The sequence below is a fragment of the Podarcis tiliguerta genome, assembly GCF_965153285.1.
Source record: "Podarcis tiliguerta genome assembly, chromosome: 9".
Taxonomy (NCBI): domain Eukaryota; kingdom Metazoa; phylum Chordata; class Lepidosauria; order Squamata; family Lacertidae; genus Podarcis; species Podarcis tiliguerta.
This window is the reverse complement of record NC_139542.1, coordinates 12585181-12607532: the sequence shown is the minus strand read 5'-3', so window position 1 is coordinate 12607532 and position 22352 is coordinate 12585181. Positions and strand designations below refer to the sequence as shown.

The following is a 22352-nucleotide window of genomic DNA, read 5'->3' as shown; positions in this document are numbered from 1 at the left end:
TCATCTTTAAAAATGGAATGAATGCAATTTTTTTTATTAATTTTTTTGCCCAGACAGATTTCCATTTTCCTTCCCTTTCTTGTTTGAAGGCTTTTGTCCAGTCAGTCATGCATGTTTCTAAATTCTCCTAAAGTTGACTTGTTGTGCTGATTCAGGCCTGGTGCCCTTTTGTATGCTGCTAGGCTGCAACTCCCATCATTCCTTAAAAATTGGACATGATGGGAGCTGGAGTCTAACAATAGCTAGAGCGTACCAGGTTAGGGAAGGGATGTGGGTGGCGCTGTGGGTTAAACCACAGAGCCTAGGACTTGCCGATCAGAAGGTCAGCGGTTCGAATCCCCGCAACGGGGTGAGCTCCTGTTGTTCGGTCCCTGCTCCTGCCAACCTAGCAGTTCGAAAGCACATCAAAGTGCAAGTAGATAAATAGGTACCGCTCCGGTGGGAAGGTAAACGGCGTTTCTGTGCACTGCTCTGGTTCGCCAGAAGCGGCTTAGTCATGCCGGCCACATGACCCGGAAGCTGTACGCCGGCTCCCTCGGCCAATAAAGCGAGATGAGCGCCACAACCCCAGAGTCGGCCACGACTGGACCTAATGGTCAGGGGTCCCTTTACCTTTATTTTACCTACCAGGTTAGGGAAGGCTGCATTGGTTAAAGTCCCTTATTGCCCCTCCTTTGCCAGTTAAGGAACTGTGGCATGCAAAGATGAAACCATATGCCGGTGGCAGTTGGGGAATGAAACTTGCTAGTGCAATACCTTTTTGCCTGAGAAAGTTGCACAACGTTTTGGTGCGACCTTAGGGCAGGGCCATTGACAGGCGTAGCCTGGGAAGAGAGGGGGTGGCTATAGGAAACTCCCAAGGGCCAAACAGAGATTTGGAGGGCCACTTGTGCCCTAACCCAGACCTGAGGTTCCCCACTGTCTGCTCTGCACTTTTGAAAGATGACGCTTAGCACCTTTGAGGTTGCTGCCAATCTACTGTGCTCCCGAGAGCCACAAGCCCTAAAATACACCCAGACCCATTTGGTGGACAGTTCAGAGAGAGACCAACAAATGCAACATCTGAGACAATCTGTGGAGCGGTTTCCCAGTGTCGTAATCAATGGGGAGCTGTCTTAATATCCTCAGTTTCTTGTCCTTCCTGCCCATGGGGTGGTTTTCGCTGTCAGCTCCTCAGATGCCATATTGCCCCTTGTAGAAAGGAGGAGAACTGGAACAAAACTTGAATTAATTGGCTGTGTCTGCCATTGGTTTGGGCTTCATTTGTCATTGGTTTTGGCGCCACCTGCTGTTGGCCTCCCACCTGTCCTACCAGCAACCTCTGTTCCTAATGAGTGTCCTCTCTACTCCTCTGTCTTTTAGGTCAACGCTTCTTGGAAGGGTTTAATCCATGACTGGCTTCCTGCTGCTGCTGCTGCTGCTGTTGCTGCTGCTGCTGTGCTGACGTGGATTATTTTTTTAATTGAAGGCCATTATTGATGTCACTTATTTATTTTCCCCCTCCTCCCCCTCCCTCCCTCTTTAAATCAAGTGACATTTTAAGTTATAATGCTGTGCAGCTAGTTAAGACATGTCAGGACTTTATTAAACTTAAGGAACAACTGCAAGTTAACTCGAGAACAAGCAGACCGGCTTCTCAAACCTGACGGATCATCAGATTAAGTGACTGGTTTGTTTTGGGTGATTGATCAAAAGACAGCGATGAGGAAAACCGTTTGAAGATCTGACACTTCTTTGAATCATTTCAAAACACCTGGATGGGATTCCATCACCACCTTTAAAAAAAAAAAACTTTCGCCTCGCTGCTCCTTTGTATTAACAACTTGCTGCTACTTGTGGGCTGGAGTCTCGAACAAAATTTCATTCCAACTGCTGGCATCTCGTTTTTCGACTGCATCATGTTTTGAGCGGTGAATGGAAAGGAAAACTGTCTCGGGCTGATATTTTGCTCAGCGAATCTAAGAACTTTGGTTTCCTCCTTGCGGAGAAGAAGAAACATTCACAGCAAAGTGACACGGGCTGCTTAAGATTTGCGTTTATTTATCGTGGGGAAGGGATTAATTATTATTCCTTTGGGGTCGTTGGGGTTTTTCGTTTGTTTTGTTTCTCCCTTGAGTTTGCTGCTGGCTGGCAAACTATTGTTGTGGTATTATTTAAAAACGAGAAGTGATTAAACTCAGTGCTGTGATAGGAAAAGCAGAGACACTAGAAGGAAACGTAGCAAATGTAGCTAGACTCTGTAGAAAAGAAACCCTCTCCCCAATTTATAATTACACTGTCTTTTTATTTGTTTCTGAAGGGCACGTTTACACAGTAAACATAATCTGGTATGAATCTGATTTAACTTCCTGGCTTTATCCAGAAAACCTCGGGAACTGTAGCTATCTGAAAGTAGTCAGCGTAGAGACCTCCAGCTCAGGATTGGAGGAATGACTCTAGATGTTATTGGACTACAATTCCTGCTCTACCTTGTTCATAAAACTATTTCCTCCCATAGTTTCCATTTAAACCAATTTGAAACGGTCTTAAATTTCTAATGTAGACCTCACCAAATGGTCTGCATCTCCTTCCCACCCCAGGTTATTGGTTGAACAATTTGACTTATTATTTCCTCTTCGAAAATTGCAGCTCAGACCGCGGGTAGATCAATGCCTTTATTGAGGGTTTTTGAGAAAAGCGGAAGTAATGGTTGAAGTAATGTGCGACCCAGTAAAGCTAACTGGAATTGTGTGATGTCTTAAAGACAAGGGAAGGATAATCTTCTGCTAAAGTAGAAGTGTGGGTTGAAAACAACCGACTGTCTTTTGCTTCATGAGTTTATGAGCAATGTTTTGACTGTGAAAGAGGGCCTCTTGTTATACATTCTGTAGTAACCGGAATGCTTAGCCACTGTATTTTGCCCTCTAGGAAATTCTGTCAAATGAAGCATAACCCTCCATTATTAGGCAGCCTAATGTTCAAGGTGGGGGTCCTTCATTTGCCAGAATCATATTCTAAGCACAGGGATTTGTATGTAATCAGTGCCGCCGTTCAAAATTGAAAATAAATATATCTATATCTACACTTGCATTGCCCTGCATACTTGTAGATTTGGAAAAGGAGTTCAAGGCTCGACTGTTCTTTTTTAATTACTTCTGCAAAAAATAGACACCCTATTGAAAAAGAATGGTGGCTTCTGCTCCTTGAGAGATGTGCAGCATCCCACTGTTAAGAATTTACACTACTACCACCCTGTGATCACAACTTGTATTGGCAGAGTTTGTATGCGTGTCTTGGTTGACGAAAGGGTGTAGACTCCCATGGGCTGTTCCTAGTTTCTCTGAGCCATACTCAACTCATTTCTGTACATGATATTTATTTACATATAATCACATTACGTAACGTCATACCCTCTTATTTTATCTCTTTGGCTCAACTGAGCCTAACGACTTCCCTTCCTCCCGTCTGACATTACTTTACATTACTCAACCTGAATAGGTAGCAATTTCATCTTACAAATCTTCAAATAACCCTGCTAATGATGTTAATTGCTTACACTTGTCTTTCAGATATAATATAAATACAATATAAATTTGTTCCAGTCCTTTTGGAATGCTTGGTCTCACTGGCTCCAGGTTCTTTCCATCAGTTTTGCCAGTTCTGCAATACTCAACTCATTCCTACTCCCTGAAATCAAGGGATCTAAGTTATCCATGTCTATTGATTTCAGTAGGTCTACTCTAAGTATAAATAGTATTGGATTCAACCCTCTTGCAGGTGGAATCATGAGGGGAGAATAACATCTGAAGAGATGAACACTTCTTACTAGTCACCATTCCCCACTCTATAGGCTGAAGGGTGTGACTCTCTAGCACAAAAAAGGAAGTAAAAATGAGTTGTTGTTTTTAGGACTGCAGCTTTTAAAGTTCAATGGAAATTTTAAAAGCAGAAGACTGAAGTTTATCTTCAGTCTTAGTACTGTGAGCCCATTAATTTATCTCTGATCGTAGCACTGTGGTGCTCAGCACTAATACATGAGGTAAAACTTCTCTCTGATCTTAGCACTTCATGCTTACGTCGGAGATAGCAGATCTCTGCACCTGACATCTTGCAACATTGGGTGATCAACGAGTGGGCATGTTTTGCTCAAAATGGCCTTGTAGGCCAAACCCAGAGGCCTGTCAGGCCTAATCAATGCCCATGGACAAGAGGTTCCCCATGATAATGGCAGCCACCTCACATGGTGTAATGGCCCTCTGTAGAAACTGGATAATTCATAATTCAACCGCGTCACAGATTTTCACCAATATGGCCACCACTTCCTTTGTGTGTGAAATACTTCATTCAGCTCTACATTTCTATGCGCTCAGGCTAGCCCTGTTTGTACTCCAGGCTATAGGTGTTAGGCCTGGTCACCATAAATGGTGGAACCTAGTGGCCTCTAGAAGTTGCTGGATTAAAATTCCCCAAATCTCTGACCTTTGACCATTTTGGCTGGGACTTCCAGGAATCAAACAGTAGGTGGAGAAGTATGGCGACAGAGAGACCTGTCAAATATAGATGGAAGCAGATGAATGTTTATATCCCTCATTTCCTCAAGGTAGTTCTCCTTGACACTTACGTTTTTCTTCTCGCCCACGTCAACCTTTTGTGGTGGGTTCAACCCAGAGACAGTAACTAGCCCAAGGTTACCCAGTGAGTTTCAGGACTGAGTGGAGATTTGAGCCTGGCCTCAAACCATTATCCCACAGTGTGTCTTGAACCTTGAGACGTCATCGCCCCTCAATTTATTTCAGTATTTTCATCTCGCTTTTTGAAGCAAACAACTTGCGATGCAACCAAACCAATATAAATACATTTCAAAGGAATATCCTGAATCGTCCTCAGAAAACATTTTAAATATGAAATAAGTGTGGACTGCATAGATGATGGAGTCTGTGGTTATTTATCTCTTCGTTGTTTCTTTCTTAGTTTGGTTTCCATCCCGCCTTTTATCCCAGGAAGATCTCCGAGGTGGCTTGATATAAAATAATAAAATATAATTACTTTAGGACTGCTTCTGCCTCTTCCAATGCAATCGTTTGCTTATCTGCGGAAATAATTTACATTTCCTCCATTGTTTTGACTCTCCGGGTGTCTGGGGCAAACATGTTTCATTTATGGTGCTTCTGGAGAAGTGGGGAGAATATAAAAAGGCAACAGAGATGAGTGTTGACAGTCAAAAGCAGCCACTGTTGTGTGCTTTGGGATGGAGAGTGTTGATCTGGCTTGCAAAGAGGCTGTGCATACCAAAGCAGGCAGCGGGAGCCTTGAATGACACGAGCCTCTCCACCTTCACAACAGTGGCAGCAGGTGCTGCGAGATGGGGCCAGCCGTGGGACTCCCCCTTTGAAAAGAGATGCAAATATGATGGCCTTAGGCAAGCCAGAGGCCCTTCACTTTGGATGCAAATGAGCTTGGCTTCTGTGTGCAACAATAGATGCCTCATCCCACCCCCCAGTACTGTCCCTTCTCTCCATTTATCATTCTACTGGGCAGATGTGATGATGCGAGACTGAAAGGAGAGCAAGCCAGCGAGGTGGGAGCCTGTGTTGGGAAAAGGAAGCGATAAGACAAGTCAAAAGTTCCAAGTGTGGTCACACCATAGATTTTATAATGCTGTGCACAGTTTTGGTCCCCACTCACAGCCCCCTCCCGCAGCTGAAGAATTTCAAATTGGAACCCACTGGCTGGCCCCGAGTCCCATAGTTGCTGGGCCCAAGTTGCCCTGCCCTTGCATGAAGTTTTGGGTTTGCAATTTTGGGCGAGGGGGAGACTGCCCGCTGGGGGGCGGATGGACTGGGGAAGCCCCCTAGATTTAGAGGCCCTAGGCTTCAGCCTACTTAGCCTATACATAAATCCGGCCCTGGTCAGACCTAATGAGCAGAGCAGCTCATTCCTGAGGGTCTTGCTGCATGAAAATCAGTTGCCGAGACTGAAAGTCTCAGCCTCCCCACAGTCCTCTCCAGAGCTTTTCCCCAAGCAATCAGAGACTATGCCTGTGTGCAGACAACCTCTTCTCTGCCCATTTCATGACTCTTCTCGGAGACCAGGGTGGAGGGGAGCGTCTCGCTTCAGGAGGAGGAGACACACAAGCCTCTTCAACCTCTGACCCTTGGCCTCTGTCCTCTCCTGCTTCAGCTTCTACCTCTGATTCTGGACTTCTCTTTTCTGCAGACTCTCCCAGCTGACTAAGCCCTATGACCTCTTCAGCTTCCAACACCACCTCCTCTCAGTCTTCTCCCTCTGATCACTCATTGTTGTCCCACCACCAATCCCCAGGCTCACAGCCCCTTCCTGCAGCCGGAGAACCTAGGGAAGGGCTTCTAAGAATGATCTCGGAAAACTCACAGGGGAGAAGGCAGTCCTAGAATCATAGAATCATAGAGTTGGAAGAGACCACAAGGGCCATCGAGTCCAACCCCCTGCCAAGCAGGAAACACCATCAGAGCACTCCTGACATATGGTTGTCAAGCCTCTGCTTAAAGACCTCCAAAGAAGGAGACTCCACCACACTCCTTGGCAGCAAATTCCACTGTCGAACAGCTCTTACTGTCAGGAAGTTCTTCCTAATGTTTAGGTGAAATCTTCTTTCTTGTAATTTGGATCCATTGTTCCGTGTCCACTTCTCTGGAGCAGCAGAAAACAACCTTTCTCCCTCCTCTATATGACATCCTTTTATATATTTGAACATATCACCCCTTAACCTCCTCTTCTCCAGGCTAAACATGCCCAGCTCCCTTAGCCGTTCCTCATAAGGCATTGTTTCCAGGCCTTTGACCATTTTGGTTGCCCTCCTCTGGACACGTTCCAGTTTGTCAGTGTCCTCCTTGGACTGTGGTGCCCAGAACTGGACACAGTACTCCAGGTGAGGTCTGACCAGAGCAGAATACAGTGGCACTATTACTTCCTGAAGGTACCAGGGTGGGTTTCAAGCTGTTTAGGACTTTAAGGGTCAAAATCCAGAACTGTGTCCGTGGAAGGGACAAGGCGTCAATGTAGCTGGTGGGATGTGCAGAGTCAAACTCTTAGGGCAAGGTCCAGCAAGGATTTCTCCTGTGCAAGCTCCGTTGAAATGAACGGGGTGTCAGAAGCAAGCCACCACTAAACCACCACTTCTTTATTAGAAGAAACAGGATGTGCTCAGGTCTGCCAGGCCTAAAGTGCACAGCAAATCCTCTTCAATAGATCTGCCCCTATGAGGCACTTGCAGAGCCTGAAGGTCCCCGCCTTCCCACAGCTGCCTCTCCTGGGTTTTACCCAAGCAATCTGAGACTATGCTGGCAGACTATTGCCTGCCTTACCTCCTCCCTCTTCATGCCTCTCCTGGTCCTGGCAGACCAGGCAGGAGGGGAGCTGGTCACAGCAGAAGTGGGAGACCCCTGTGCTTCTTCACCAGCCTGACTCATCTCCCTTTCTTCAGCTTCAGCTTCTGGACTTCTCTCTGCCACAGACTCTCCCTGCTCACTAAGCCCTGTTGCCTCTTCCGCTTCCAACACCTCGTCCCCCCAGTCTTCTCCCTCTTCTCCCTCTGACCACTCATTGTTGTCCCACCACCAATCCGCAGGCTCTGAGCCTTCTTCCCTTGGGGATTCAGCTCACGCCTCCCACCATTCCTCTGAGTCCAATCAGTCCATGACAAAGGGATTTACACAAACTACGTCGTACCCTAGTAGTAGCCATGTTTTCTGAGGCTGACAGGAGTTGGAGTCTAGCAACATTTGGGGTTAACAAGCTAGCTATCCCTCCTTTTGGACAACCACATTAAAAAAATAAAATTTAGATTATAGATTTATAACAAAACCAAATATATTTCCATATATAGAGATTTCTCTGAATCTCGAGATCTCCCCCATCCCCTCCGTGGGTCCTAATGTCAACATTTTCAACTACAAATTATATCATCTCTATTTCATATCTCTCCATATAATCCATAGTATTTGTTACATTACAAGTGAGTTTAAAATCCTGCTAATGTTTCCATCTGCTTACAGTGGTCTCCTAAATAAATTGTAATCCCCCCCCCCTTCTTTCTTGACGTTTTTGTCCTCTTGGTTCCTGAGCTTTCCGGTCAGTTTTGCCATTTCATTGTAGTCCAACATCTTAGTTTGCCATTCCTTTCTGGTAGGGAATCTTTCTTCTTTCCATGTCTGGGCTAGTAGCATCTGTGTGGCTGTTGTGTTGTTGTTGTTTAGTCGTTTAGTCGTGTCTGACTCTTCGTGACCCCCTGGACCAGAGCACGCCAGGCACTCCTGTCTTCCACTGCCTCCCGTGGCTGTTGTAGCATACATAAAAAGTATTCTCTGCTCCTTTGGGATGTTGGTACCTACAATTCCTAATAAAAAGCCTTCTCTTTTTTTAAAAAAATAAAAGTTATTTTAAACATTTTTTTCAGTTCATTATATATCATCTCCCAGAAAGCTTTTACTTCCTCACACGACCACACAACATATCTTCTTTCTCTTTGCATTTCCAGCAGATATTTGTACTTGTTCTATACATTTTTGCTAGCTTACTAGGAGTCAAATACCACCGGTATATTATTTTCATATAATTTTCTTTCAGCGTACTACATGCCGTAAATTTTAATTTGTTTTCCATAACTTTTTCCAACCGCATTTACCTCTCCAAATCCAAGCTTTTTAATTTCCAGGCCCTTTCTGCTGATAATTCTTCCCCAGTGTTTCCCATTTGTACCTTGAAGCTGCGCGCACACACACACGTCTGGTTGATATGCAAATCAAATCACGGCAAGCAAGCAAGGAAAAGTTGATCATTGCCCCAGACACTGGCATTAGGGGAGATGAAGGGAGAAGCTTTGTTATGGCTCTATTAATTGTTGAGCTGTTTCATTCTCCAGTTTTATTGCTCTGCCTTTCTTTGGCTGATTCAGCAACTGTCACAAGAGAAGCGACACTATTTACGAGACTTCTCCAGGCCCTGCCGCTCATACTTGGTCTGCAGAAATCCCAGGAGGAAACGCCAGGACTTCACTGGGATGCTAGCACCACCTAGTGCTTTTGGGAGAGAGAGAAATATTTGAATTGCTATTTAAACCTTTTAATGAAGGTGAAAGAGGAGAGCGCAAAATATGGTCTGAAGCTCAACATCAAAAAAGCGAAGATCATGGCCACTGGTCCCATCACCTCCTGGCAAAAAGAAGGGGAAGAAATGGAGGCAGTGAGAGATTTTACTTTCTCGGGCTCCATGATCACTGCAGATGGTGACAGCAGTCACGAAATTAAAAGACACCTGCTTCTTGGGAGAAAAGCAATGACAAACCTAGACAGTATCTTACAAAGCAGAGACATCACCTTGCCAACAAAGGTCCATATAGTTAAAGCTATGGTTTTGCCAGTAGTGATGTATGGAAGTGAGAGCTGGCCGTAAAGAAGGTTGATCGCCGAAGAATTGATGCTTTTGAATTATGGTGCTGGAGGAGACTCTTGAGAGTCCCATGGACTGCAAGAAGATCAAACCTCTCCATTCTTAAGGAAATCAACCCTGAGTGCTCACTGGAAGGACAGATCCTGAAGCTGAGGCTCCAATACTTTGGCCATCTCATGAGAAGAGAAGACTCCCTGGAAAAGACCCTGATGTTGGGAAAGATGGAGGGCACAAGAAGAAGGGGACGACAGAGGACGCGATGGTTGGACAGTGTTCTCGAAGCTACCAGCATGAGTTTGACGAAGCTGTGGGAGGCAGTGGAAGACAGGAGTGCCTGGCGTGCTCTGGTCCATGGGGTCACGAAGAGTCGGACATGACTGAACGACTAAACAGCAACAACAAGGATTGAAAGGCATGGAAACAGTAGACTAGATTGGTTTTATATTCAAGTACGACTGCCATAGCTCCCACCAAAGAATTCTGGAAATTGCAGTTTTGTAATGCTGTGGAGAATCCCCTGTTAGAGAATATACTTCTTATCTGCATTATTCCCGAATGCAGGTTTTCTGTGGGTGGGATATGCATTTTGACAGGAAGGTTATGACTTACTCTCTGGTTTAAATTCATCCACCAGCTCGATTCCAATCCCTACTTTTAAGGGGAAAGAGGCAAAACATGTTAGGAACACAGAAAACCGTACACAAGGACAAGCTGTTCATACATCATGCTCAATATTATCAGCACTTAAAACAGAGGCTCTCGCATATCATCTGCTATGTGTGGGGATAGATGAATCTGTCAGTTTCAGTTTCTCCTGGTTTCTTATTCTTCCATTCTTAAATCCAACTAATTCACAATTTCCCCTGCAATTTGTGAATGAAAGAAACCTCCATGAATATTCACCAGTATTTTAGTGCAGATTTCTCCCAATAGGCACGTTTACATATATAGCTATGACAAATCCACACATTTCTGCAAGCAATTTTCATGAATATAATGCACTTATGTAGGTTGCATGGATTTTTATGCGCACTCTCCCCCCTAAGAGGCGCATTTCTGTACAAGGGGTTTGGTTGAAAAACTGCATTGCGAAATTCGGAGAAGTGCAATTTTCGAAGGTTAGCTATGCTTCCATTCACATGATGCTTCGAAAAGCATGATTTCAGTAGCTTCCTACTCACACTGCAAAGGAAAGTGATGTTCTCCTCCATTCCTAAGATGGAGATTGCCTGGGACCAAACCTGGGACCGTTTGAATACAAACGTTGTGCTCTGCCACAAAGCAATGGTCCCCACAAAAGCAGGATACAGTAGTGTTTTTCAATAGCTAAAGTGGGACTCTTAAACATCACCGCCATCCAGCTCTAGCTGGGGAGAATAGAAGTTTAGGAAGTGAGATTTTCTGTGAGGAAATGGATAGAAGGAAAGAGTGAACCAGCCCATTCTCCCACCATTCAACTGATTTATTTATTTTTAACCATACAGTGGTACCTCGGGTTACAGACGCTTCAGGTTACAGACTCCACTAACCCAGAAATAGTACCTTGGGTTAAGAACTTTGCTTCAGGATAAGAACAGAAATCGGGCAGCAGCAGCAGCGCAGCAGCAGCAGCGGGAGGCCCCATTAACTAAAGTGGTACCTCAGGTTAAGAACAGTTTCAGGTTAAGAACGGACCTCCGGAACGAATTAAGTTCTTAACCCGAGGTACCACTGTATTGTGAGGAAATGCATGCAGGAAAGGGTTCGGTCTACTTTGGGGTCTAAATTGTATAATAACAAATGACAGACAGGCAGTGTCAACAAGACACAGCAGCAATAGGCAAACAAGTCTTTTGCCATCTTCAACAATCTAGGCATGAAATAAGAATGTAGTCAGTTTCAGGGCAAATTGGTAGATGGCACCATCTTGTGGTGAAAAGGATACATGAATGAAGAAGTCAGAAATCTAACTGAAAATGAGAATTGAATTTTAAGGTGAGGACTGCAATAAGATCAAACCTCTCCATTCTTAAGGAAATCAGCCCTGAGTGCTCACTGGAAGGACAGATCCTGAGGCTGAGGCTCTGATACTTTGGCCACCTCATGAGAAGAGAAGACTCCCTGGAAAAGACCCTGATGTTGGGAAAGATGGAGGGCACAAGGAGAAGGGGACAACAGAGGACAAGATGGTTGGACAGTGTTCTCGAAGCTACGAACATGAGTTTGACCAAACTGCGGGAGGCAGTGGAAGACAGGAGTGCCTGGCGCGCTCTGGTCCATGGGGTCACGAAGAGTCGGACATGACTAAACAACAACAAAAGAGGTGACAGGAGAAAAGTGGGTGTTTTTGTTCCTTTGGTTAATTTTCTCTGGTGGCCTTGAATGAGGACTACTGTAATGAACTGTAAGTGGGGCTGCCCTTGAAGATGGTCCAGAAACTGCAGCTAGTGTAGAATGTGGCTTCTAGGTTGGTACATAGGGCAGCCCAATGTGACCCTATATCACCAGTCCTGAAAGCACAGCACAGGCTGCCAGCAAGCTACTGGGACAAGGTCTAGGTGTTAGTTCTAGTATAAAGTTAAAGGGGCCCCTGACCATTAGGTCCAGTCGTGACCAACTCTGGGGTTGCGGCACCCATCTCACTTTATTGGCCGAGGGAGCCGGCATACAGCTTCCGGGTCATGTGGCCAGCATGACTAAGCCGCTTCTGGCGAAGCAGAGCAGCACGCGGAAACGCCGTTTACCTTCTGGCTGGAGCGGTACCTATTTATCTACTTGCACTTTGACGTGCTTTCGAACTGCTAGGTTGGCAGGAGCAGGGACTGAGCAACGGGAGCTCACCCTGTCACGGGGATTCAAACTGCCGACCTTCTGATCAACAAGTCCTAGGCTCTGTGGTTTAACCCACAGCGCCACCCGCGTCCCTTTTATTCTGTATATTCTGCCCTAAATGGCTTGGGACCCAAATATACAAAACAGCACCTTCTCCAGAACCAGCCATATCAGAGCCTAGGAACAGCAGCTGAGGCCCTCTTCGTGGTGGTGCCTGCTTGGCAGTGACTTGCAACAGGGCCTTTTCAAACAAACAAACAACGCTAGCGAAACACAATTGTATTAGATCAGCTATCGAACACCATTCAAAACAAACCTCACTAGCTTGTGAAATTGCAGGTTGTGCCCTACATGGTACCTTGGTGTTTATGCGCACTAGATAATATGAGGACCTCTGTTGGGAGAGAGACAGGGGAAATGTGTCCCTGTTAATTCTCCTCAACCTCTCAGCAGCTTTCAATATCATCAACCACAGGATCCTTCTGGAGCGGCTGTCTGAGTTAGGGGTGGGTGGCACCGCTTTTCAGTGGTTCTGAGATACTTGGATGGTTGTTTCCAGAGGCTGATGTTTGAGGAGTACTCTTTGGCCCCATGGAGCCTTCAATATAGAAAAAGACCATCCATTTGGTAAATTAAAATGGCTCACTTACAAACTCTCCAAAGGTCAGATTCATGTGCTTATGCTTACAGCGGTCGCAAAACACAGCCAGTAAAACTTGACTTAGTTTCAGTGGTGTAAGTTCCTAAATTATTGGTATGGGAACTTAAGAAAAGCTTGTTAGAACCATGCTGCTAAGTTGCAGCAACCAGCTTAGCCTCTTCGCATGCTGAGCTTCTCTGGTAGACTGAGAGAACAAAAGGCCTGATTACCTTCTTCCCAAGGTGAGGCAGAGTGACCTAGCTAAGCATGGCAGGACAGCTTACTCTATGGTATTAACCCTTTCGTGCATTAATTAGATTTAAGCATGTTGGTTATATGAGGCTGGTTATCCCACAGAACCTGGGACCTTCTTCATGCAAAGCAGGTTCTCTACTGTCCCAAGAGAGGTTGCATCCAGTAGAGACCAAGAGACTCATGCACTTCATACTAAAAAAGGAAAGAAAACAGTGGAGATTTCCCCCAAAGGCAAAATCAAGGCAGAGATTTACTGGGGACAGGTACTCCAAATCAAAACCATTCTTGGTCTAGAGGGATCTTTGAAGTATCTGGTACTTTCAGCGAAGTCTTCTTTCATTAGACGAGGTGGTATCTTATCACTTGCAAAGTTCCCTGGGCTATGCATTTGAAAGTGCAGCAAACGTCCACGGGAAGAAAGATTAACATCACACGTATGGCTTGCTTTCTGCTGGAACAAGGCCCAGGTTGCCTCCCTGCGATAAGCCTGTTGTTGCAGACAGCTTGCAGCTGTGCTTGTAATTCTCTCTCAGTGGCATTTCGGCCAGCCTTTAGGTGTGCCCTGGAGATTCCCTCGCACACATTCTGGGTGAGAGGGTAGGCAATAAACTCATTAGCAGGGGATGGTTTTACTTGAGGTTGTTCTGCTCCCCGCCCCCCTCCTTTTACACTCGGGCGAGCTTTTCCTTTCTCCCTCCCCAGGCTGCACTTTGAATAGCCGTCCCACACCCCCCCCCTCCTTCATGGCCCTACCTGTCTTAAACGCTGCGCCTCTCCCCAGAGCAGCCGCGTTGCACCTGCGTGCCAAGAACTCGATAAGAAATTCCTGCGGCGGTAAAAAGTGCTCTGGGGTCAAAGTTCCAGTGGTAAAATTAATTGTTCCGAGACCGCATCTCCCAAGCCATCTATAAATGGGGCGTAATTTACGGCCTGCGATACCACCTGTGTGGCGCAGCTGTCTCAACCACTTTCCTGATGCAGAAAATGTGATATTCAGGAGAGGTTTCGTTTGGGTTAAAGCCACGCTCTTTGGAGGTTTTGTTTTTCACCTAATTGGAAACATCTACAGTTCTTCTGCCAAAGAGCTGCGTGCGTGAGCCAGCCTGGCCAAGAGGGGCCTCTCGACTCCGACATATGAATCACTGACAGTGAGAAGCCCATCCCACAGTTAGGTTGAGATATATATATATATAATGAGGCTCTGCTTATCGCATGAAAATAGTAGCAAACAGCGGGATCCGCAGGCTGACAGCTTCTTGAGGCAGATCCAAAGACTTGTTGTTGGGTCTCCAGTTCCTAAAATGATTTTTATGAGACGAGGAGAAATGGAGCTGGCTTGGTGTACAGTCTTGTTCCAGCAAGCCATCTTCTAGTGCGGATGTGTAACTTTCCTTTTTTTAATAATAATAATTTTTATTCAATTTTAACATATAAATTATAGCACACACCACAAAACTTCATCTTTTATATAATCTTTTTTTGGACTTCCATCAGCTCCTCTGATCCACCGTTTTAACCACTTCTTATGCTTTTCTTAAAATCAAATTACCTTTAAATGTCTTCACTAACCATCCTCCCCTTATCCATTTTTGCAATAATTCTAATAATACTCCTCACAAAACTTGCAAGCCTACAAACGTAGTCTGATTATCACAAATATTTTTCAAATAGTCGGTAAATTTACTCCAGTCTTCTGTGAATTTCTGGTCCCGTGGTTTCAAATCCTTCCTGTTAATTTATCCAGTTCTGCATAGTCCATTAATTTCATCCTCTGCAGATGTGTAACTTTCCACCCCACCCCCGAAGTACAGTGGTACCTTGGTTTTCGAATATCTTGGAAGTTGAATGTTTCTGTTTCTGAACGCCAAAAACCCGGAAATAAATGCTTCCGTTTTCGAATGCGCCTCGGAAGTCGAACGGTTTCCGCTGAGTGTTTCTCAATTTAATTTGCAGACCACTCTTTGTGCCTTGGTTTTGGAATGTTTTGGAATTCGAACAGTCTTCCGGAACAGTTTACGTTTGAAAACTGAGGTACCACTGTTTAGGGATGCAAATAGTAGAGCTGAGGCATGTAAGCATCTTTCCTCCTCCTTCACCACCCATTAACTGAACCCCAATTTGTTTCCAATGGTGGTTTTTTTTTGTCTCAATTCAGTCCAGCATTCAGAACAGGTGGCAAAGTTCAAGCAAAGATTGAACTCAAGACAACTCAAATGCCATTTCATTTCACTCTTGTATGGATGCAATGAGAGGATATTCTGATTTATTCAGGGCAGTTGAGGGGTATGCAATAGCTCCCTCGAAGTCTTTCTTAGGCACCCACAAAGCCTCTGAGATGCCTACACCATTGGTCATGAGGTGGTGGCCTTGGTGTCCTTTGAAAAGGACATAGACGTGAAGGAGGAAGTTGCAAGTGTGACCCTCTTTCCCACTTCCTCCTTCAACTCTATGTGCTTTACATTGATTCTACTGCATCCAACCTTTAGCCAGATCCCTTGAAAAGTCATGTGTGTGCTCTCTCCCTCTGTCTTCCTATTTCTTGGAGGAGGGGAATGTGCGAGAAAGGGGGGACCAAACTGAGTGGAACCCACGGCACCCATTCAAAAATCTAAATGTGCCTAAATGTGCCTGAAAAGCTTGGTGCCCCTGGTTCTTTGCCTTTTCTTAACCTCCTTGATCAGGAACCTGACCACCAGCCTCTGGTCTTTGGAACGTAAGTCTGCCTGAGCTATAACTGAACCCCTGACTGTGACCTGTCTCAAAAGTTTGGCTTTGGCTTGACAAACTGTTGCAGAGACCTGTGGAAGGTCCTGAAAGCTTATCAGGGTTCCTTCAATGACAAGATCAGTAACAACACACAAACATGTCTGGGGGAAAATAGATTTCTCACCATTTCCAACCTGTCTCTCTAATGTAAAGCCACAGTGAGCTTGGTCCTGAGTGTGCCCTTTCATTCTACATGGCAAGTCTGAGGCTCAATTTGCTTCAAGTACCTCCAGACCAGGCATAGGCAAACTCCGGCCCTCCAGATGTTTGGGACTACAACTCCCATCATCCCTGACCACTGGTCCTGTTAGCTAAGGATGATGGGAGTTGTGGTCCCAAACATCTGGAGGGCCGGAGTTTGCCTATGCCTGCTCCAGACTGTCAGTAATGCTAGAACTTTAGCTTGGTGCATTTGCAGTTGATTCAATGGTTCTGACGCTGTAGCATGAAAAATCCACTTTAAAACAACAGAATTTCTGCAGTTTGGATAGGGCTTTAAATAGTCTGGGACGAATGAAATACTAAAGTGAAGTCTTGTGGACGCCCCACATATTCCTGAAGGTGTCCCAGAATTCTTTGCAATGCTGCTGAGCAGACAAGCTGATGTGAAAGTGTTCTTAAAAGGGGGAAAGTTTGCAAATCAATCTTAGACATGCATTGTTTGTGTATGTGTGTGTGCTTATCGGAAAAAAAGAGGAGAATAAATCAAATAGAGCATTTTTATTATGGCTCCAAATATTATTATTATTTTTTAAAAAAACATTTTCACCAATTTCTTCTTTACGGTTTGCTAATCAATGAAAGATTTCCCTCGTATTCCCTGAACTCTTCATTGTAACACAGCCTTTTCATAAATCTAAAGCACCTCCCTTGAGATGCCTCAAACCCAAGACGAGCCCCTTCTTTCTATCTTAATATACGAGGGTCAGGTACAGGGACGTTCCCAACGTCCCCTAAATTAAAATCACTGGAGCAGCTACATTAAGCAACCAGATTTATGACAAGCTTCAAATGAAACAGAGGTATCCTGTACAGCTGTGAGATATCTGTAACCAATTTCCCCTTAACCAGCATATATGCAAAATAAATATTATCTGTGTTCTTCACCCTTCCCAGCCCATCATAACGGAGAGAGAAATTGGGGCTGACATTACCCACTTAAATGTCTCACATAAGAATGGACCAAACACTGCTGAGGCCCCTATGGGTGGATCTATTGCTGTATGTGTGTGTGAAGATCTTGAGGGGGAATTGGTTGTTTCTTGGTGTAAGAAGGTTTTTATTGCTATTTAAGAAGGTTTACTGTCTGAGGCGTTTTGTTGTTGCTGTTTGAGGAGGTTTTCCTATTCTGTTCAAATAAAAATATCTTTACCCTCCTATAAAGGTAAAGGTAAAGGGAGCCCTGACCATTAGGTCCAGTCGCAGACGACTCTGGGGTTGCGGCGCTCATCTCACTTTATTGGCCGAGGGAGCCGGCGTACAGCTTCCGGGTCATGTGGCCAGCATGACTAAGCCGCTTCTGGCGAACCAGAGCAGCGCACAGAAATGCCATTTATCTTCCCGCTGGAGTGGTACCTATTTATCTACTTGCACTTTGATGTGCTTTCGAACTGCTAGGTTGGCAGGAGCAGGGACCGAGCAACAGGAGCTCACCCCGTCACAGGGATTTGAACAGCTGACCATCCGATCGGCAAGCCCTAGGCTCTGTGGTTTAAACCACAGCACCACCCTCATATATTGTCTACTAAAGATCCTTTGAAGAACCTGCAGTGTTAATTGGCAAAACAGGGGGTCTCAAACCCTCCAATGGCCACAATTTTCTAGGGACAGTTCCAGATTTACAGAAGCTGTTCTGGTTTCTGATTGGATCTTAGAATGTTCTACTTTTCCTTAGGAATTTCCCTATATTCAACAGAGAAATGTTGGAGGGTATGGAGTTATCGAACCCCTGGGCCATCTGAAGGCAGCGTTGTATAGGAATTATTTTTTAAAAAAATGTTTAATGCTTTATTATATTTTTATATATGTTGAAAGTTGCTCAGAGTGGCTGGAGCCACCCAGTCGGGTGGGTTATAAACAGTAAAATTATTATTATGGAATAGGACATCCCTATTTTCATTGGAGAAATGTTGGGGTCTTAAGGGGCTTTGTAACATTTGAGTTTATTTACGAATATACCTGTTGAACGCAGGTAGAGGGATGGCTTAAACATGACAATGGTCAGAGAGCTGATGCCAGGGGGCCATCAGCACAGTCTGCCTGGGGAGCTTCTTATAATAAATGTTTTCGAATTCTAAAAATGCAACCTCTGCTTCATGCTGTGATGGCCTGGGACTTGGGCTCGGACTCGGAACCAGAGGAGTCTCAGTCTGCGTCGGATCCTTTGCCTGAGGCATCATCTGAACAAAGTCTGGGGCCTGATCCTGAAGAGTCCCAGTCTGCACAGGTTCCCCTGCAACAAACACCAGCTGGGCTGAGTCAGAGGCCTGAGCCTGCCCTGGCTCCAGATGTGGGGATTACCTCATTGCCTTCAGCTGGGCCATCACTTACCCAGTTGGGTCAGGGGAGGCTGAGGCGGCCCCTGGGTCTAGTAACCCACCGACGTCTCCCAAGCTGCAGAGACTAAGATCTGAGAGAAGGAGAGACCTGAGTACTTGCAGGAGGAGTGCTCGCCTTCGGCTGAAACAGGGAGGTGAGTCGCCAAGGGATCAGGACCAGCCGTTACACCAACAAAGATAAAAGGCTGTCAGACCCCATCCCAGGTTGTGGGAGCAACATTGCTGTATGCTAGATCCTGCTTGAGATCTGCTACCTGTCCTTGCCTGGTTTCCTGCCTCGTGTCCTGCCTTGGCCCTGTCAGACTGACTCCCAGCGGAACCTTCGGATTCTGGACCTGTCCTGGATTGCGTTTCACGGGTTACCCCCAGGCCCAGCACACATGCATAGCTAGATAGATAGATTTGGTTCTTAGCAACCAAACCATGCCTTGCCCCTTCACCTTCAGCTTTGCTGCCACTTCCACCTGTTCAGGCCCTCCCTCTGGCTGGTCAAAGTCCCTCTAGGAGGACCTCCCTCTTCCATCCCTACGTGAGAACCCACCAGTTCTCCATCTGTTCCTTCTCCTTCCTCTTCTGCCACATCCAGATGATTTGAGGGGCCCATGACATCTACTGATATTGTTCCTCTTCCTGATGTTTAGATTCAATCCCCTTTCTTGCTATTGAAACCTATTGATTCAGATCCGACCCTCTGGAGTGAGAATAAATGTGCTCCGTGATCTATGTGAGAGCTCTTCAAATACTTCACAATGGCTATGATCTTGTCTCCAGAATAAGCCTTCCCAATTCCTTCAGCCTTTTCTCTTCAGGGTTTGATCTCCAGGCATCTTCACGGGCCCCCTCTGTACACGTTCCAGTCTGTCAATATCCTTCTCAAACTCTGGTTAAGTAGTGATACCTCGGGTTACAGAGGCTTCAGGTTGCAGACGCTTCAGCTTACAAACTCCACTAACCCAGAAAGTGTACCTTGGGTTAAGAACTTTGCTTCGGGATGAGAACAGTAATCGCGTGGCGGCGGCACATCATCATCATCAGGAGGCCCCATTAGCTAAAGTGGTACCTCGGGTTAAGAACAGTTTCAGGTTAAGAATGGACCTCCATAACGAATTAAGTACTTAACCCGAGGTACCACTATACTCTCAGCATCCAAAACTTCTGACATTTGAAGCAGGCGAGGTCCCTCGTACTTAATTTCTCCCGTTACTTTTGCATTTCATGGATAACCCAGTATGGAAAGCAAATTTCACTCCCTCTCAACACAAGACTATCAGAATAATTGCGGGGGGAGGGATAAAGATGTCAGAGCTTTCAGTATCTTCTCAAGCAACGCTCAAAAGACTCGTAAGTCTTCCAGGGTTTCATCCCCCGCTTTTGAAAACATGATCCATCCAGTACCCCTCCTTCTGCCTCTCTGGTCCCTTAAAAAGAAACATTTTACTTTTGACAAGTTGAAATAGGAACATCTGTACGTATTGTCCCAAAGTCTTGCAATGAGGCAATTACCCAAACTGTATAGAAATTTATTCATGCATGCGACTACAGCAGCAAGAATGTTTCCCAGCAAAAGAAGAACGCATGCAAAAACTTACGGAATATGCGTAAATGGTGAAACTTACCAGAAAAAGAAGAAATCAAGATAAACTTTATATATATATAATATATATAAAAGAGTGGAAATGGTTTATTGAATATTTACAAATAAATTGTAAACAGATAAGAACATTGGCAGGATTATTGTAATAAGAGTATATATTTGAAGTAGATGAAGAAATGAATAAATTAAGTTAATTTGGATATGCAGAAGATATGAAAAATAAATTTTAGGAACTGCAGAAAGGGGGGGGGAGGAAGTCAATTTTGGAAATGTTAAAATGATTATAAAATTGAAAGTCATGAATAAAATAAGAATAAAAAAGCAACAAGGCACAACATGGAATTGTTGGTTTTATTTATTTATTTTTCGCATTTCCTATAGTCTGTGCTCAAATATATGACAAGTGGGGCAAAGTCATGGAGGCAGGTGGTTAGCAGTGGCGTAGTGTGGGGGGTGCAGGGGGGGCGCTCGCACTCGCAGCTCTCTGCCCCTACATGGCTCGCTCACTCTCTCTCACTGCAGTGCTGGCTGTGCGAATCCGATCCGAGCCACCGTGTCGCTGCCCACTGTGGAGGGGGGGTGCCAGGCATGTGGTGCGGTGCGGAGAGAGAGCGAGGGACTATCTGGGGGAGGGACAGTGCAGCGGGGGGGGGGGCGCAAATTACTTGCCTTGCCCTGGGTGCTGACAATCCACGCTACGCCACTGGTGGTTAGTGAGTGTGTTTGGGCCTAATGAAAAACAACAGCAGAACCTCCAAGTGTCCCTATTTTCCAGGGACAGTCCTGGATTTACGGAAGCCATCTGAGTTTCTGATTTGATCCTGGAATGTCTCACTTTTCCGTAGGACATCCCTATTTTCACTGGATAAATATTGGAGGGTATGGAGTTTTGTGAACCCTAAGCCAAGGAGATACAACCTTTTGAAGACAACTGAAGGCAATCCTATATAGGGAAGGTTTTTTAAAAAAAGAAATTAATGTTTTCTTATGTTTTTAGACATGTTTGAAGCTGCCCAGAGTAGGGCAACCCAGTCAATGGGCAGGGTATAAAGAATAAAGTTGTTGTTGTTGTTGTTGTTGTTGTTGTTGTTGTTGTTGTTGTTGTTGTTGAATAGGATGCCCCTATTCTCATCAGAGAAATGTTGGAAGGTATGCAAGAGGTGATTGTTTCTTGGGCAACTTCATTTTTTTAAAAAAAAAAATATTTATTACTTTTTGAACAATTTAAACACTACAAAACAAAACCAAAAACAAAACAAAAAAAGAACAATACAATACAATACAAAGACACTACATAACACTAACACATTAAACTAACAAAAGCCAGACAAAAACAGTTTAAAACACTCAAACAGTTTCAATATCTTGTCTTTCATTCACTTATTTCACCAACCTCCTCGCACCTCCCTTTTTGTATTCCACTTCTAGCAATTATTTCAGCAATTCCTTTCCATCTTTCTCTGTTTTCTGTCCTATAATTATCTTAACACATTCTAACACATTCTATAATATTCTATTAATCTATTTATACTTAAATCCTTATAACATTTCTGCTATAGCCATATAACTTCATTCCACCATTCTTTTAACATTCATTAATTTTGCAGGTTTCTTGGGCAACTTCAGAGGGCTCTGAACTGCCAAGGTTGCACGAGTCGAGTTTGTATATCTCTGAATAAGTATCGATAGATAAATTTCCAAGAAGAAGAAAAGAGATGCCTGAAAGTCAGAGAGCTCACCCATGCTTCCGCTTGTCCTGTGATTTTTAGGCAAGGATTTAACAGGTTTTTCTTTTGTCCCAGCACTTGCTGCAGTGAAATCTGCAAATTGACATTTGTTCCAATTCAGCAGGAAACCATCGGTTTCCCAAGGTATGATGTGACGAATGAAAAACCTCCCAGACCAAGCGGAAGTATGGAGGAGCCCAAAGTGAGGGTGCCTGTTGCATCTCTGCTGGAAGAGTGTTCCACAGCATGGAGCCAGACACAATAAATATAACCTTGGCAGCCTTAGAATGTGCAATCCCCTCCACCAAGTAATTGTGTCTTATCGAGGCATTCCTTCAAAATGCCTCACTTTTCTCTCTCTCCCCGAATAGGAACCTAGCAGAGACTATTGCTGTGAGTGTCTCAACCACCAGATGTCAGCACTGGGTAGGGAAACAAGTCTGCTTTTAACTATAATAATCAGTTTTGTCATTGAGATGAAATGGGAATCGTGATACTGTACAGTGGAACCTCGGTTGTCGAACGGAACAGTGGCGTAGCGTGGGGGGTGCCAGGGGTGCGAGCTGCACCGGGCGCAACATTTGGGGGGGCGCAAG

The 22352-nt window shown here is 44.9% G+C and overlaps 1 protein-coding gene across 2 annotated transcripts in view; it reads left to right on the top strand.

Moving 5' to 3' along the window:
• The window catches only part of RASGEF1B (RasGEF domain family member 1B), a 254233-nt gene extending 251170 nt beyond the window's left edge, over nt 1-3063 (top strand). For both annotated transcript variants that reach the window (XM_083398472.1, XM_083398473.1), the window contains one exon: nt 1363-3063. In XM_083398472.1, coding sequence (XP_083254598.1) covers nt 1363-1387 — 25 coding nt within the window. In that variant the 3' untranslated portion in view covers nt 1388-3063. The remainder of the gene's footprint in view (nt 1-1362) is intronic.
• Nucleotides 3064-22352: the final 19289 nt, after the last annotated feature.